Source organism: Tenrec ecaudatus, chromosome 5 (genome assembly GCF_050624435.1).
Source record: "Tenrec ecaudatus isolate mTenEca1 chromosome 5, mTenEca1.hap1, whole genome shotgun sequence".
NCBI classification, from domain to species: domain Eukaryota; kingdom Metazoa; phylum Chordata; class Mammalia; order Afrosoricida; family Tenrecidae; genus Tenrec; species Tenrec ecaudatus.
Window position 1 is genome coordinate 128,162,261 of NC_134534.1, and position 18,129 is coordinate 128,180,389.

The 18,129-nt window shown below is 43.4% G+C and overlaps 1 protein-coding gene across 1 annotated transcript in view; it reads left to right on the top strand.

The window, feature by feature from the left end:
* The window catches only part of SHQ1 (SHQ1, H/ACA ribonucleoprotein assembly factor), a 134,739-nt gene that overhangs the window by 25,848 nt on the left and 90,762 nt on the right, over positions 1-18,129 (top strand). Inside the window, exons 6-7 of the mRNA XM_075549886.1 lie at positions 5,301-5,428; positions 16,886-17,040. Of these exons, the coding sequence (XP_075406001.1) occupies positions 5,301-5,428; positions 16,886-17,040 (283 nt within the window). The remainder of the gene's footprint in view (positions 1-5,300; positions 5,429-16,885; positions 17,041-18,129) is intronic.

The following is an 18,129-nucleotide window of genomic DNA, read 5'->3' on the forward strand; positions in this document are numbered from 1 at the left end:
TGGGTTCATGCAACTCATCACAATCCATACATACATCCATTGTGTCAAGCACATTTGTACATTTGTTGCCATGATCATTCTCAAAACTTTCTTTCTTGGTATCGGCTCCTCATTTTTTTCTCCTCCCTCCCCACTCCCCTTCCTTAAGAACCCTTGATAATTTATGAATTATTAAAATTTTGTCATGTATTACACTGTCTGACATCTCTCATCACCCATGTTTTTGTTGTCCGTCCCCCAGGGAGGGGGTTATATGTAGATCCTTATGATCAGTTCACCTTTCTACCCCTCTCTCCCCTTCACCTACTGGTATTGCTACTCTCATTATTGGTCCTGAGTGGATTTATCTGTCCTGGATTCCCTGTGTTTCCAGTTCTAATCTGTACCATTGTACATGCTCTGGTCTAGCTGAATTTGTAAGGTAGAATTGAGATCATGATAGTGGGGGGGAGGAAGCATTGAAGAACTAGAGGAAAGTTGTATGTTTCATTGGTGCTATACTACACCCTGACTGGCTCATTTTCTCCTCCTGACCCTTCTGTAAGGGAATGTCAAGTTGCCTACAGATGGATCTTGGGTCTCCAATCTGCACTCTCCCTCATTCACAATGATACGATTTTTTGTTCTTTGATGCTTGATACCTGATCCCATTGACACCTCGTGATCACACAGGCTGGTGTGCTTCTTCCGTGTAGGCTTTGTTGCTTCTGAACTAGATGGCCGCTTGTTTTATCTTCAAACCGTTAAGAACCCCATATGCTATGTCTTTTGAAAGCAGGGCACCATCAGCTTTCTTCACCACATTTGCTTATGCACCTGCTAAGTCTTCAGTGATTGTGTCGGGAAGGTGAGCATGATGGAATGCTAGTTTAATAGAACAAAGTATTCTTGCATTGAGGGAGGGCTTGAGTGGAGGCTCAATGTCCATCTGCTGTCTTAATAACAAACCTATAAATATATGCACACAGATCTATTTCCCCATCATATATATATATATATATATATATATATATATATATATATATGCCTTTATTTAGACCTCTATAAATGCCCTTTGGCTCCTAGTTCTTTCCTCTATTTCCTTGTACTTTCCTCTTGTCCCACTATCATGCTCAGCCTTCATTTTGGGTTTCAGTAACTCCTCTCTGTTACATTGCCCTTGGTCAAGACCTACCAGGCCTCCTACACCCTCTTTGCCTTTGATTTTGGATCACTTGTTCTTCCCTTGTCCCTGGGTTTGTTAACTTCCATTTCCTTCTCCCACCCCTCTGTTCCCCTCTCTGTGTTCCACCCGCTCCAAAACCGTTGGTCCTGTTGTTCTCTCCTCCAGATTGTTTATCCCACCTATCTTCTCTAGATAGACCCGCAGAGATAATAATATGCACAAAAAACAAGACAGAGCAAACAAACACAAAAAACCAATGACACACAAAAAAGAAAAGCCTATAAAATAGTTCAAGGTGTGTTTGTTGACCTTTAGGAGTGTTTTCCAGTCAAGTCTGATGGGGTGCCACACGCTGGCACCAAAGTCTATTTTTGGTATTCCCTGGGGACTTCCTTGCTCTGTTCCCCTTGTTCTGTTGCACACCCTTATCATTTAGCCTCAGTGTGTTAGGGTCAGATCGGGCACAATACCCGCACTGTCTCCAGTGTTATCCCCAATAGGTTATGGGTCAGTGAGGGGTGTCGTGTCTTGTAGTGGGGTCGGCCATATGGTCCTCTCTGTGCATTGGCTGCTCTGAGCAGGGATATCGTCCTCAGGTTTGCTGGGCCAGGATGTGCTCCATTCTCTCTTCCTCCCCCTTCATTGGCTCCTGTGTGCTCTGATCAGATATGTCTCTCACCCTGGGCTGTAGCTTCAGTGCTGTTCTCTGAAGTAAATTCTTCTGGGAGAGGGGGGCTGTCCACATAGTTGGGATTGGGGCCAGGCCCTCAAACCTCTCTATTGATTCCCTGCTTTGTGCTGGCATGTTGCATTCACATCTTGGAGCACTGGGTTGAAGTGTGGTCCCTCTTTCCCTGTGGAGGAGATGTAAACAGTACCCTCCCCTTGGGTGGGCTAGTGCCCTGTTCCTCGCTACCTTTTTGGGTATTTTTCTTTTCCCCTCCTACTTAGTTGGCTACCATATGTACCCCTGGATTGGGTCTGGCCCCTGCCATACTACCTGGACCTCACCCCAGGAATGTTTGTAAACAGTAGCTTATTTCCCTATGCCCCTTTTGCATTTTTTTAAAGCTTAGCTGACTCATGTTGTCCTTGTTCTTTTGTGCTTGACTTACTTCTCTTAGCATGAATTCCTCCAGTTCTTCCCATGCGGCGATGTGCTTCATGTGTTCATCACTGCTTTTTAACGATGGGTAGTACTCCATTGTATGTGTGTACCAGTTTTTTAATCCACCTGTCAGTTTATGGAAATTTGGGTTGTTTCCAACTCCTTGCAATTGTAAACTGTGCTGCAATGAACATTGGAGCACAGATGTCTGGCTGTGGTTTGTTTCTTGCCTGTTGTGGGTATATGCCCAGTAGGGGGGTTGCTGGGTCATTTGGTAGCTCAATTACCATCTGTTTTAGATATTGCCAAATTGATTTCCAAAATGACTCTATATATCTGCAGGTCCACCAGCAGTGGATGAGAGTTCCTATCTCACCACAGCCCTCCAACACATGTTGCTTTCTGATTTTTTGAATTGGGCTATCTTTAAGGGTGTTAGGTAGTATCTCATTATTGTTTTAATTTGTATTTCTCTTATGGCTAGTGATCAGGAACATTTTCTCATATGTTTATTGGCCTTTCAGATTTGTGCCCTGTGAAACTTCTGTTCAGGTCCTTTATCCTTTATCCACCTCCTCAGTGGGCAATTAGTTTTTTTCTTTTTGGAAGCTAGTAGAGTATTACAGATTTTAGTAATAAGACTTTTGTCTGATGTGTCGTTGTTAAAGATGTTTTCCCAGTCTGTGGGCTCTCTTATTACTCTCTTGGTGAATTATTTCGGTGTACACACGTGTTATATCTTCAGTATACCCCACTTGTCAATTTGTGCCTCCTCTGTATCTGTATCCTTCCCTATCCATTAGCCTATGTATTCCCTGTGCCAATGTTCTCAGGTTTGTCCCAGTTCCCTCATTGATGGCCCTAATAGTTTGGTGTTGTACATCGAGGTCTGTGATCCACCTTGAGTTTATTCTTATGCATGGAGTGAGGTGAGAGTCTTGCTTCATTTTTCTGCAGCTAGCTATCCATTTTTTCCTGCCCCACTTGTTGAAGAGGGCATCTGCTTCCCATTGAATATTTTTGGGGTCCTTATCAAAGATCAGTTGTCTGTATGCTGATATTATTTCTGGGTTTTCAGTTCTATTCCATTGGTCTGAGTATCTGTCATTATCCCAATACCATGTGGTTTTGACCACTGTGGCTGTATAGTATGCACTAAAGTCAGTGGGAAAGCAAGCCCTCCCACTGTGTCCTTTTTCTTGAGGAGTTCTCTGTTAGTTCTGGGCTTCTTTGGTCTTCCTCCCTCTCCATATGAGGTTGGTAGTCAGTTTTTCCATTTCTTTGAAGAAAGATGAGGGTAATTGTATCAGGATTGCATTAAACTTATATAGTGCCTTGGGCAGAACTGACATCTTTACTATATTGAGCCTTCCAATCCATGAGCATGGGATATTCTTCCATTTGTTGAGGTCACTCTTGATTTCTTGTAATAGTGTTCTGTAGAGTTCCTCATATAAATATTTGGTTATTTTAGGTATATCCCCAGATATTTCAATTTGTGCTTGGCTGTTGTGAAGGGTACCACCTTTTTTACCCCCTCTTCTGTGGTCTTTTCTAATGTATATAGCAGTCTGATAGACTTCTGGTTTTTGATCTTGTATCCTGCCACTCTGCCATATTCCTCTATGATTTGCAGTATTCCCCTTGTGGAGCTTTTGGGATATTCCATATATAAAATCATATCTGTGAATAACAATAGTTTTACCTCTTCCTTCCCCAGGTGAATCCCTTTGATGTATTTTCTTTGCCTTAAGCTGTTAGCTAAAACCTCCAGCATGATGTTAAATAAGAGTGGGGACAAAGGGCATCTTTGTCTGGCCCTGTGTCTGGTATTTCACTAATACTTTATACCTAACTTCATACTTAAAGGGCCCTGGTGACCCTGTAGGATAAGCTTTGAGTTGCTAATTACCAACTCAAACCTACCGGCTGCTTCCTGGGAGAAAGAGGAGTCTGCTTTCATAAAAATCTGTAGCATCATCAGTGTAGGTGATCACCAGCGGGATGATTGATAGTGTTCTATAACATAAAATGACAATGATGTCTCAGGTGAACCAGAGACATGTATAAACTATGGATGCATGACTACATTTTCAGCTTGCACTTAATTCTAGCCCTAATCTAAGAACAATTAGTTTTTATGACATGGCCCTGCTTGATGCTCACCCTCCTGAAGAGATCACTGAAGATACGGGTGCTAAAGCAAAGTGTGGTGAAGAAACCACATGGTTCCTGACCATCAGAAAGAATAGTGTCTGGGATCTTAAAAACCTGTTTTTAAATAAGCAACTATTGCTGTGAGGTGTCAACCAAGTCCATGTGGAAGAAATACACAAGCCTGTGTGATCCAAGGATTGTAAATGATATAATCCAATTCTAAAGGAGGGAATGGTATAAGAGCTGAAATTGTAAACACCTTTATTTGCAGAAGGCTTTGGATGACAGTGGAAGCTGCAAACCCATTTGCAGGGTCTACTCATGCATTAAATCTATGGTGAATATCCTCTGATCATAGTTGAGGGTGTGAATAGCCAGACAAGAGAGCATTGTAAAGTCAGTTATGGCAGACATAGTTAGGTTAAAAGGTAATATCTTACCAGTTGATTTCTCTTTTGACCTATTTCAAAGCTGTTTTGGTTTTCAGAAAATGTTTTTATGTATATGAAATCCAGGATAGATAAATCTATACATATAGTAACTGGATTATTGATTGCTTGGAGGTAGGGCAGGGGACATTGGGGGAAATGGAGAACCAATAACGATGAGTACAAGAATGAAGAAAACATTATAAAACTGATTGTGGTGATGATTGTACAACTCTTCTTTATGTGACTGAACTATTAGGTGGTATGATATGTGAGTTGTATGCTAATAAAACTATTAGGGGCAAAAAAAGAGCCTCAGAATTCCCTAGTTTTGGTGTTTGATTGTAGTATGAATATGATGAGTTGAGATAAATTCTTAAGAAATGAGAATCATGCTAAGCATATAGCCCACTCAGTGTGTTTTCCTCCTCCGCCTTTCCAGAGCTGACTTTTTTGAAGACGAGGCAGTTGGACAGGTTTTGAAGTATAAGCCTTGGTGGACTGATACCTATTCAACGATGATGGCTTCTGCAGGGAAGGAGCAGGAGCAAGACGGTCATGGTGCACTAGGTAAGAGACTCACCTGACTCATTTTAAAGACTCCGGAGTTCCAAGTTTACTTCCCCTTATTTAGCCAGCATACAGCAGTGATCACCTCATAAAATGATCACCTGGTTTGGACTTGGTCATTTTGGAAATGCCATTCTCTGGCACACTGTTTCTGGGAAATTCTTTTCCTTTTTTGCGGGGACTACATTTAGGGATAGGTGCAGTTATTGAATGCTCTTGGGAGATTTGCGCATTCCTCCATGGTAAGGACTTTTGCGTATTAGTAATAATGGGGGGAACCCATCTCATTTGCTTTGCTTGCTTAATAAATTTGCATTGTCCTCTCCACAATTGCCTTTCTGAGGAAGCAAGGATAATTATCAACAGAGCTTCAGAGAGAGCAGGTGGACCAACTTTTACTGGTGAAAGCTGAGCTGGGGCTTTTCTGAGCCACAGAGCTGACTGTATCATGTTTATCATTATGTGAAATATCACCCAAAGATTCCTTTCTAAGATGTTTATGTTATTACCACCCCCTCTAAGCATGAGGCTGTTGGATCAGACTTATAAATGAAAAATATAAAAGGTTCAGAGAGATAGGAAGACCTACACTTTCTGTCATTGTATTTGTATGCCTTTAGATACTGATGCAGTTTCAGTTTTTAAGTGAAAGTGTGCACACACTGAGACACATGTGCACGCACACATGCTTTCTGAAGGGTATTAGAGAGTCTCCTTCAGATCTCTCCACTCCAAATTCCTCTTCCTAAACGGCTACTGCTAACACGTCTGAGTTACTTTTCAATGCTTATTGTTGTCATTAGCTGCCCTTGAGTTGGCTCCGGGCCCATGGGGGCCCCATGCTGCTTGGTCCTGTGTCACACCTGTGATTGGCTTTGGGTCAGACTTTGTTTGTTGACTGCTTTTGCGCAGAGAGATCCCGGTTGATGGCCACCAGCTGGCACTGGAGCCCTCACAGCGTTGCAGTGGAAATCACACCGTGGCTGGCCATCGACCACTCCCATCAGAGCATCTGCAGCTTCTCTTTTGCACAGCTCTCTGTTGATTCTCTGCACTGCAGTGAGCACTCTTTCAACAAGTTTTCATCTTTTGTGTGTGAATTCCCCAGGACTGCAATGCCTCCAAAGGCTTGCTTGGCTTGTCTGCTGTCTTCAGTATCCGGCTAGTGCCTGCTATATGATGCCCAACCACCTCACTGCCCTGGGGTGGATTCCCCTCAAGACAACCCATAGCGCACTAGCAGAACTGCCCTGCATGTTCTGCGGCTCTCAGTCTTCATGTCAGAAGAAAGCCTCATCTTTCTCCCAGGTGCTCGTGATAGGTAGTCAACAGATATTTATGCAGTAAATAAATACTGTGATACACCGTCTGTGTGGTTAGACTTGCCATCGCCTAGATCATCCAGAAAGTAAATCAGCTCTAAGGTAAAGAAAAAACTCAATTATGACTTATATTTGTTTCCACCAGAACGTGCATTTTATTCCTGATTCCAGTTTAATAACTTTCCAGCGACTTCACACATTATCTACAACATGTTTAGGTGTAGAGTGGTATAAAAAGCTTATTCATTCTTGAAGTCATCCATGATATCAACCTGGCTGAATCAGTTTCCCCACAGTTTCTAGGGTAATCGGTTTTTTGCAGTTTGAGTGCAAGTTTACAGAGGAAATTAGTTTTCTGTTCAGCAGTTTATACTTCAGTATTTAGTTTTGTGACACTGATTACAATCCCTCACTGTAATAAGCCCTTCCCTACTCCCTCTCGGGTTGTTTCTGTCCATCCTCCTTTCCTGTCTCTTCTTGCCTTTTGGGCGTTGTTTTGGGCCATTGCTATGCTTCTGGTGTATTGCTCTTTGGTGCTCTGTTCTTGTTACAGGACTCTCAGTTGTTTGACTGAAGGTGAGTGCCCTGAAGTGGGTGCAGGATCAGTTTTGTCTCAGGAGGTGGTGTGGGAGGGAATTGGTGACTGTGTAGTTGAGGTTTCCATCCACCAGGGTGAGCTAGCTGCCCTACAAATCAAGTTAGAGCTGGAGGTAGGTCTCATTTTTGCTTTTTCATATTATCGCTCTTGCTGCTGGTTCTCTGGGCATCATTTTAACAGGATATAGAGCCACTCTGTCTCTTTGCCCACTCCTGACCTGCCATCTGCTGTGGCATACCTCCAGACTGCTGCTTTAGAAACTGCTAGTGAAACGATGTTAGTGATTCTTTCTAGTAATCCGCCTGAGAAGCAGCATGGGCACATGATCTAAGGTAGAACTACTTGCGATCTGTAGCGGACAGAACCCACTGCTGTCAAGGACAGAGCACCGCCCATACTGGTTCCAAGGCAGTAATGTCAATGGACACTGGCTGCCACCTCTTTCTCCCATGAACTGGCCGGTGAGTCCAACCACTGGCCTTTTGGTTAGCACAGCAAGTGCTTAGGCACTGCGCCATTAGGGCTTCTGTATGGGCAGTGTATGACTCAACTAAACGCCTGCCATGAGTTGATTCTGACTCACAGCGACCCTATGGGGTTTCTGAGACTGTAGACCTCTCTGGGAGTAGACGGCCAGCTCTTTCTCGTGCAGAGGGGATGGTGGGTTTGAACTGCTTGCCTTGTGGTTAGCAGTTCAGTGCTTATTCCACAAAGCAAGCACAGTTCCTTGAGATATGGCTAAGTATAGGCTATTAGCTAAACATGGCACTCAGTTCAGCTCCTTGCTGTGCCACAGACTAGTGTGTGATCTCACAGCTCCTGTGCGACGCTGTAGAAATCCCGTAATGCCGACTGTGTAGAGCAATTGTTGTGAGGATTTAATGAGGTGCTGTACTTAAAATCCCAAGCATATTGTAAACTCAGTGGTCAGAGAGCCAGACCTCAAAGGGCTTCTCTGTGAAATTACAATTCTTTACAATTTCTAGTGAAATTTCTTTCTTTTTTTCAGTGAAATTTCTTAATGAAAATTTTCTTTTTTTTCTTGTTCAAATATTTGAGACACCCAGAATTGAAGGAATAAATTGAAGTGTGCTGAAGGATAAAATACATATTCCCAGAATAAGATATGAGAGAACAGGAATAAGCCATAAAACCCCCCTTTCCCCCAGGAGCATGATGCTACTGCATCTTCTCTTTTCCTGGTTCTCCCTTGCCTTCCACTTAGAGCAGAGCAGAGTGGTCTCTTTTCACGCTCACATGGGGCCTACCGATGTCATAGCGCGGGGGAAGGGTGAGTTTTAATTCCTCCTTCGTCATAACCTATTAGCCTGGTTTGCTTTGAGTTCCAGACTCTTTAGGTGGTGAATTTTAGTCCCTATCTTTGCCTCCGATAGGACTCTTGTCATTTTCACCACAGCCCTGTGCTGTAACCCCAAGACTTTTATGAACATCTCCGCCTTCTTACAATCTTACTTTGCTCCCACAGGCTTGTAAATGGAAGTGCTAACTGCTGCACTCCCACAGAGCTCTAGAGGGGGCTGGCCACATTCCCCAGGCTGTCTGTCTGTCAGTGGTTAATCTCAGCCCCAGAATTTGGGCACTTGACTGCTTGTATGACACCACGCAGCATTTAGAATCAGTGAACTTGCGAATAGGGATATCCTGCTTGGCACCACTGAGCCCCTCTGTGTTTGTGGAGGAGTTGTCAGTGTCAGCTCTGAAAGTTGAAGCTCGATGATGGGGTTCACTGAAGATGTAAATGCAACACGTGGCCTCAGGCTCAAGTGCACACTGGCAGAGATTTGCATTATTCTGAGGGGACCCTGGGTGGGAATGGCTTGTTGACCCAGAGAAGACAGGAATGTGTGTGTAGGAATATGTAAAAGTAGCCCAACTGGAAAATACTCAGGAAAGAGGAAGACCTCTGACTGACCCTTTGGCATTCTGCTGGGAGCCCCTTTGACGTCCGTGAGGTGCTGATGAAATTTTAATGTTGCACGGTGGTCCTGGGCCATTTGATTCAGTGCGAGGGCAACAGCTTCCTTCCCCAATGAATTGCATGTTCAGCTGGCTTTTGTGTCACTGTGGATTATTTTCAGAAATATAATTAACTGAAATGTGTACTACATAGCAAAGCTGCTTTGTAGTGTAGCTAAGTCATACAAACGCTTGTCAAATGTTATTCAGGGGGGCAGTCACCCAAGGCTTGTTGATGCTGCATTGCTGCATATTTCCAGGACTGCTCCTCTGTTAGACCTGGATGGTGCACAGACCTCCTGAGGCCGCCAGGACGGTGGTGGTGCCATTGACCGCTCTAACACAAAGGCCGTGGGAGCTCTGACTTTGGGCTCTTGGGTTGTTGTGGGTTCTTTATACTTCCTCTGTGTCTTCGCTCATATTCAGATTCGGACTCTGTGTATAAGCAATGAACAAAGTAGGCAAAACAGCACACAAGACCCCTCAGCAAAGAGTGATGGCAGTCTAAAGAAAAGCCCAGTGCAGACGAGGCCATTCAAGCCTGCTCTCCCCGGGCTTCAGCCATCACACATAACCTTACATTCACAGGTCCACAATGTAACATCACCTCCTGCCCTCTCCGATCAGCCTTTACACATCATTCAGTGTGAGAGTGGAGGAATAGACACAAGCTGATGTGTTGTTAAATGGCTATAGGCTCACTTCCTTGGTGATCTACAATTATGGAGAAGCAGAGATCATTATTAGTCAGCTAGGATATAAACCCTTTACTCTGGTGAGAAAATATCATCAGGAACACCTGGCACTACCCTATTAGCTAAATTAATGAACATCTCAAAAGTATGCCGAAGGGAATAGTCTGTCTCTAAACCTTCTTGCTAAATACAAGGGGCAGGGGGCCTTTAAAATACCTTGTCAGGTGTAGTTCATGCCTTGAGAATGCTATTGATCTGCTTCCTTAAAGTGCATCACTTAAGAGTGGACTGAAAGCCTCTGCTTAAATTTAGGGATCTTCAGGTGAGCCTTAAAGAGACAATCAACACCTTCTGTCCCGATAACTTCATTGTTCCATGTCAGCCTTTATTTGGTAGGCCAGCAAATTAAAAGCATTCTTACAACTATTTGTTATTTTGCTGAGGTTTGTCCAAAACATTTCTGTGTACTTTTTTATAGGATTTCTTATGAAAAACAGTCATGTAAATGTAGTTTTAAAATTTATTTTAACACTAGTTTATTTTAGTGAACAAAGGAAATTAGTGTATGCCAGGTTGTTTTCCCCCAGGTGCACAAACGGCCTGGGGGCCATATCTGACGTCTTCCAGCCCCAAAGCTGATTGCTGTAAGGTAGACAGAGGGCAGACATGCCTCCACCCTCCATCCTGTTTGACCGTAGTCAGTCTCCTGCGGTGGGTCCACATTCATTGCAGTGGCCACACAGAGCTCACAGTCTGTACTCACAGTGCAGGTGAGAAATGCTCAAGATATAGATGTCCAGTCAAGCCAGTTCCTACTCTGCCGTGCCCCCAGGCAGGCCTCTCTCAGCCTCTGGGCTTAACCTCTGCCCCCTCCTGCAATGTTACAAAGCTCTTTTAGGACTGGCCAATAAGTGCCCCAAAGGCGTGCCAACTCCTCCATAAGCCTCAGCCTGAAGGCACTCGCTCCAGTTCCTTTGGGCTGCTAACCCAGCTGCCCCAATTATGTGCTCGGAGGCAACTGCTCCACAAGCCAGTCTCTTGCCCCAGAACACTCAGCTTCAGTTGCTCTGTGGGCTGGGGAATCTACCAGTCTGTCTCCTGCAGAACCTGGTTCTCTGCCACTCCTGTGGTGTCAAAACTCTTCTAGAGTAAGTAGAGCACGGTCTTGGAGTCCAAGACCACTCCCAGTCTTGCTGGTAGTGAGGTTTCTTTTCTCTAACCCCGCCTCCCTCCCTGCAATGAATCATATAATCGGATCAGTATATTAATGAACCTACTTTTTATCCAGACCCATCATGAAAGTTCTTCTGTGAAAGTAACAAAGAAAGCGTTTGCTGGGTGTGTCTTCTTATCTAGTTTCCCTTGGGCTGGGGATGTGAACCCAGCAGTGGTTGTCATGTGATGGAGAAGCTGATGCCTCACCAGCCCAGGGTCAGGATAGTGGTATGAAAATCTTTATTTATGCCATGTATTTTGGGGGCTTTTTGTTATAGCAACTTTGTCTATCATTGCTTAAATAGGATTTGTAATTCTAAAAGCTAGGGCGAATGAAGTGGCAACTATTTTGATTTTACTTTGATCTGGTAAGGGTAAGCATGGGGCTGCTAACCCCAAGGTCAGCAGTTCAAACCAACCGAGTGCTCTGTGGTAGAAATATGAGACTATTTGCTTCTGTGAAGATTTCTGCCCTTGGAAACTTTTTACAGGGTTTCTGAATCAAAATTAACTCATTGGCATAGGGCTTGGTTTGGGGTTTTGAAACATTAGAACTGGTAGCTGCATGCTCCTGTGTTGGTCTAGAGATACAGATGCATAGACACTCTTGTGTATAAGAAAGAGCTTTATATAACATTAAGAAAACATCCAAGCCCAGTCCAGATCAATTCCATAAGTCTGATATTGACCCATATGTCTGATCCCAATCTATAAAGTCCTTTTCAGACTCAACAAACACATACAATGATGCCGATCACAGGCCATTGGGTGGGAAATCTTGTGGATCCAGTGGTGTTGTAAATATCTCAGCACTGGCAGGCGTCTCTATGTGACTCCTCCAGCTCACGCACTAGGGTAGCTCTATGTGTCTTGTCAGCACCAATATCTCCCAGGGAGTCAGCGTCTGTCCCTCCTCCAGCAAGCTATTTATCTCCTTTGTGCCTTCCAATGAAGTCATTAAGCTGAGACCAGATTGATAGGCTGACTAAACTCCACCCGTCACTCATAAGTCTCAAATTGACAACAGATTATGTAACTACCACAGACCACTGAATTTGTTTCTTTCGTCTCTCTAGACTAACACACTCCTTATACTGAACATTAAGTTGTTTTTTGAAAGTAGTTATCTCATAAGGCATGGAAGGAAAATAATTGACAGGAACTATGTTGAAATTGCACTCTTAACTGCCATCAAGTCAATTCCAACGCTTAATGCTGCTATCGGGCAGGGTAGAATTGCCTTTGTGGCTTTCGAGGACTGACACTCCTGGAGTAGAAAGCCACATCTTTCTCCTGAGGAGTAGCTGGTGGTTTTGAACTGCTAACCTTGTTGTTACTAGTCCAAGGGGTAACCCATTATGCCAGTTACACCAGGACTTCTGTTGTACTGGGTGTGGGGGGGGGATGGGTTATTTAAACCAGTGTTTTCCAAAGTGTGTGATACTGCCCACTCGGTATGTGTGGGGGGTGTCTTGGAACAATCCAGGGGGCTGTAAAAGTAGACACCTGTCCTTTGTCTTGGGTTATACGGTATAGTACAAAAGTTTTTAAATGCTAGGGATCACTGAGTAATTTTTCCTGAAAAGGGGCAGTAGGACAAACACGTTTGCTACTCTGTGATTTAAGCTATGATGGCACAATTAACTGTTCATTTGAATAAGTGGAAATCTTAAAACATGACAAAATAACTTTCAGATGTATTAAAAACATAAATGTAAGAAATGAATCCAAAAAGCTTAAGACAATCTAAGAGACTTCATGTGCAGTCCAAGGACGGGCTATACATCTCGACTGTGTAGCATGTATGCTGTCGTCGTTGTTGGGGCCGTCCAGTTGGCTTTGACTCACAGTGGCCTTCTGCACAGCAGAACGAAATGAAACACTGCTGGTGCTGTGCTAGGCTCACAATTGTTCTACTAGAACCCATGGTAGCAGCCTTCCTCTCTTTGCTGACCCTCCACTTTACCAAACAGGAGGAGTCGCTCCTGATAACATGTCCAAAATACTGAAAACAAAGCCTCACCATCCCCACAAGAGAGAGAGGTTTGTTCTTCGGGCAGAGTGGGATACTTTCAGCCTGCAGAGACACCAGTCCTCAGGTCAGCCTATTTGTGTGCAGCTTTCCTGGGCATCAGAGGCAGTTGAAAATCCCTGGCTTGGGCGTGGTGTGCCTTAGCCTCCCAGGGGCAGCTCTGCTCTTTAACACGGTGCATGTTGGGTGCCGCAGGTTTGCCCAGTGCTCTTTCTGTGAGCATGATGGTGGGTCCAGTAAAGTGAAATCCTTGGCAGCGTCAGGCTTTTCTCCATTTATCATGAGGATCTTGGTTTTCTTTATATTGACTCGTAATCGATGCTGATCCTCATCTTTAAATGTTTTAACTCCTAAAATATATAAATAAAAAGTTTTAACTCCTTTTTATTTCAGTTGTCAAAGTTGTGTCATCTCCATTTCACAGACTGTTAATGAGACTTCCTTAATCTGGAAGCTGCTACATTCTTGTTTGTAGTTCAGCTTGTTGGATTAGTTGCTGGGTACATAGATTGCATATATATATGGTGAAAGGATACAACTGTGACACACACACACCTTGTCTAATTTTAAACCATGCACTATTCTCTTGTCCTCTTGTCTTGAATGCCCGTTGCTTTGCCCCTGTCCAGGTTCTTCATGAGCACAATGCAGTGTTCTAGAATTCCCATTCTTCTCAGAGGGATCCCTAGTTTGTTGTGATCTTCATGCACTGGCAGTGAAACACTAGGAAACATCTTCCTGGTGTTCTGCTTTCAGCCAAGATCCACCTGACGTCAGCAACTAGCTCCCCATCGATATGCCCTAACAGATGTTTTAAAATTATCTTCAGCAAAATTTTTCTTGCTTGTGATATTAGTGATAGTGTATGATAACGTCTACGTTCTGTTGGGTTCCCTTCCTTTGGAATGGGCATAGCATGGATCTCTTTCTGTAGCATGGCCAGTGGTCCTCCACATTTCTTGGCATAAATTAGTGAGTGCTTTTAGGGCTGCATCAGTTTGTTGAAACATTTCATTCGGTGTTCTGACAATTCCTGGAGCCTTGTTTTGGCGAATGAATGCCTTTAATGCAGCTTAGACTTCTTCTCTCAGTAGAAGACTCCTTGATTCTTGGTCGTATTCTACCCCTTAAAATGGTTGCATGTTGACCAATCCTCCTTGTTCTGGCCTTTGATGCTTCCTGCATGATTTAATATTTTGTCCTTAGAATCCTTCCATAATGCAACTTGAAGCTTAAATTATTTTCTTCAGTTCTTTCAGCTTGAGATCTGTGGAGCATCTTAGTACCTTTTGGTTTTCAAACTGCTTGTCTTCACATTTCATTATAATGCTTTGTCGTTTTAAACTGTCCTTCGGCAGTTTACGTTCAATTTTTTTACTTCATCATTTTTAAAAATTTGCTTTCCCTACCCTACATTCAAGAGCAGGTTTTAGATTCTCTTCTAGCACCTACTTTGGGCTTTTTTTTGGGGGGGGGGTGGTGTGTGTGTGTGTGTGTGTGTGTGTGTGTATGTATAGTCATTGAATTCAAGGATGGAGAGAGAAAAAGAAAGCAGAAAAAATAATACTCAGTTCCATGAAAAGTAAATACTTAAATGGAAAAAGATTTCACAAAATCAAAATGGTATATGTGGAGAGATGAATTTGGTTCAGATCTGTCATATACAAACGCTCTCACAAATTGAAAGAATGGGTAAAAGAGATTGAAATGTGTTATTCACAGGAAATCAAATTTTGATTGCCAACAAACAGATGCAATAATGTTCAAAGCCTAGATGCTGGAGAAATACTAATTGAAGTTACAATGATAAGTCACTGTACAGTTTCTGTTATCGGCTGCAAACAAATGCTCACAAATTTAGCACCTCAACACAACATACGTTGATGTGGCAACTGTGTTTGTGACTGGGACACCCAGGCCTAGCTGCAGTCTATGTATTGGCAACTGCGTTGCTTTCTGGGACACTCAGGTGCTGTTGCAAGCTCACATGATTGTTGGCAGCCTTCTGTTCCTTTGACTAGAACTAAGGAAGACCTGTACTTTCTTGCTGCTTGCTATCAGCTGGGCCCACTCTCAGATCTGATCCCTCCCCAGTTCCCTGTCACCGGCCTCTCACAACAGGGCAGCTGATTTATTCAAAGCCGGCAGGCAAATCTCTGGCTGCCGTCAATGAACACAGTAGCACAATTATGGGAGTGCCGGGCCCGTCACCTTTGCCCTCTTCTATCAGGAACAAGTCCCAGGCCCAACCTCCGCCCAGTGACATAGCTCCTTTGGGACCGTCTTTGCATTGGGCAACCTGGAGGCCACCATCAGGTTCCTTCCGTCACACTGCAAGTTATTGGCAGAGAATATGACGTGTACTGGGAGGATGGGGTAGGGTGTGTGTGTAAGAGAGAAAAGATGTGTCTCACGGCTTGCGCTTTGGATATTATTCATGATTGTTCAAAAGGACGCTGCAGGGCTGGTTCTCCGTGAGTGTGAATCGACTTGATAGCATTGGGTTTGGTTAGAAGTGAGAATCATCATGGCCTTTAAGTGAGGCAAATGTACTTTTTGTCTCAATGAAGCGCTTTTAGGAATCTGTTCTATGACAATCAAGCCTCTGGTGTCCAAGGATCTAAGCCAGGGCATTTACTGCAGCAGGATTAGCAGTGGAGGACATTGTGAGCTAAGTGAGTGCCTGTTGGTGGCGGGAGTGGTTAGACACAGCAAGGTGCACCGTGGAACTTAGAAAAACTCATCTAATTACTAACTGACCTGGCGGGATTTGCGAGCGTGAGCGAGGTAGGCTAGATGCAGAAAAGTCACCTAATTCTTATGAGGGGAAAGGTAGACACTCCCTCATATTTACATGTGTATGTCTGTATTGGGTTATATAAATGTGGCAGATATGCATATATTATATAAATGTGGCAGGTACACATGTTATATAAATATTATATAAATGTGGCAGGTACACATTTAAAAATGTTTATGGGAATGTTCCATTATCTTCTAATTGCATTTTCCTGAGCTTTTTGAATGCTCCACATAGATAGGAAGGTTTTAACTTGGGGGAGGCTGTTGATGAAGATGACAGTGGGGAGAGAGTCCAAGCAAAGGAAGACAGGACAGGCAGGCTGTGTTGATACGAGGCACCCTATCCCCACTAGTCTAATGTGGGCGATGTGGTTGCACTTATGTGCAAGTTTGCATCTATGTATACAGAATATTGAAAAATAAAGATTATTCTTAATATTGATCAGTATATGGGACTATTCTCTCTGTGAATGTGTTCAGAGTTATTTACTTAACTATGGTTATTTTCCCCCAAGACATATTAATTATCTAAATTGTAATATTAATAACTGGCATTTAGATGCCTTAAACACAGAAAACTATCAAAAATAAAGAGAGAAGGGCTGGAAAGTAAGGGAAAGTTGTTTAGAAATTTGCTCTTTATTTAGTCGACAAGGGTTAGAGCCCCTACCCTCACTGTGGGGTCTAGTTAAAAGTTGCTTACATATCTGGAGTTAAATAGAAAATTTATCCATATTCTACTTTTGACAAACTTTGCATGCTGGGATTTTACAAAGTTGAATGAAATATCTAATGTGTAAAAGCATTTTCTTCTAGTGTTCTTTTCTGAAGATGAGAAATATCAACTACGGAAATTTATCAATAAATCCTACCTGCTGGATCAGAGTGCCCACCGGCAAGTGTACTATAGCTTGACTGACATTCTTCTGGCCTATTGCTACGAAACGCGCGTCACGGAGGGAGAAAAGAACGTAAGTGCACACGTGCCCGTTCCAGCACCACGTCTGTACGGTGATGGCGTCTGCTGTCTGGGAGCAAAACCTGCTGTGATTAGTTATTTAAAGAACACTTCAGGCACTGGGGCAGGTGTGTGTTGGTGGCAGGTAGGAGCATGAAAGCATGGTGCATGTGTGGTCTCTTTCTGTTCTTTGTTGGCATTCATTTCTACCAAGTGAGGAAGTTAAAGGATGCAAGGTGAGTAGAGAATCTCTCTTTGAGGAGTCCTGGGGGCACGGTGGTTAAGTGGACAACTGCTAACTGAAAGGGCAGCAGTTTGAAGTCCCCACTCGTTCCATGAGATGGAGACGTGGCAGTGTGCTTTTGTAAAGATGCACAGCCTTGGCAGCCCCATGGGGCTAGGTCTACTTTGTCCTAGAGGATGCCAGTGAGCCAGTGGTCTCCATGGCAACAAGATCTAGAAATCACCAGTTTTGAAAATGACCTTTTAAAATAACATAGGTTTTGCCATATCACTTCTAAAACCACACTTGATTTTGTAAACAAAGGGCTGCATTTGTTTCTCAGCTACATCACTGATCCAGATACAGGAGGACTGGGAAACCAAGTGGTCTTTCCAGTTTCTGTACATCCTCATGTGTTTATAATTGTCCGAGCTCAAGGAATCGTTATTAATTAATTCATTTACTACCTGACCATATTCTTCCTTTAAAAAAGAGTAGGCAAATAGTTCATGTTATTGTATTTGGCCATCAGAACTAACCTCTTTTCAAAGGTGTTGCTTCTCAGTCTTGTGTTAATGTGCATATGTACATCTATGCATGTGCATGCTCCCATCGCATCAGGCCATATCTGTATTACTGACTGCTTCCTCATCCACCATCGTAACCGTAGCATAGTGGTACAATGAGAGTTTGAGATGAGCCACATCCATTGTTGTTATTCTGAGAGTTTCTAGGGGACTCTGGGTCTTGAGAGGTTGAATTTGTCTCCCCAATGAGTTGAATAAGCGTCTCAGTACAGCAAGGGCATCTTAGGGCCTAAACATGCAGCTGTCTTCTCCTTTCATCTTTTAAAGGTACCGCCACTAGAAAGAACATGTT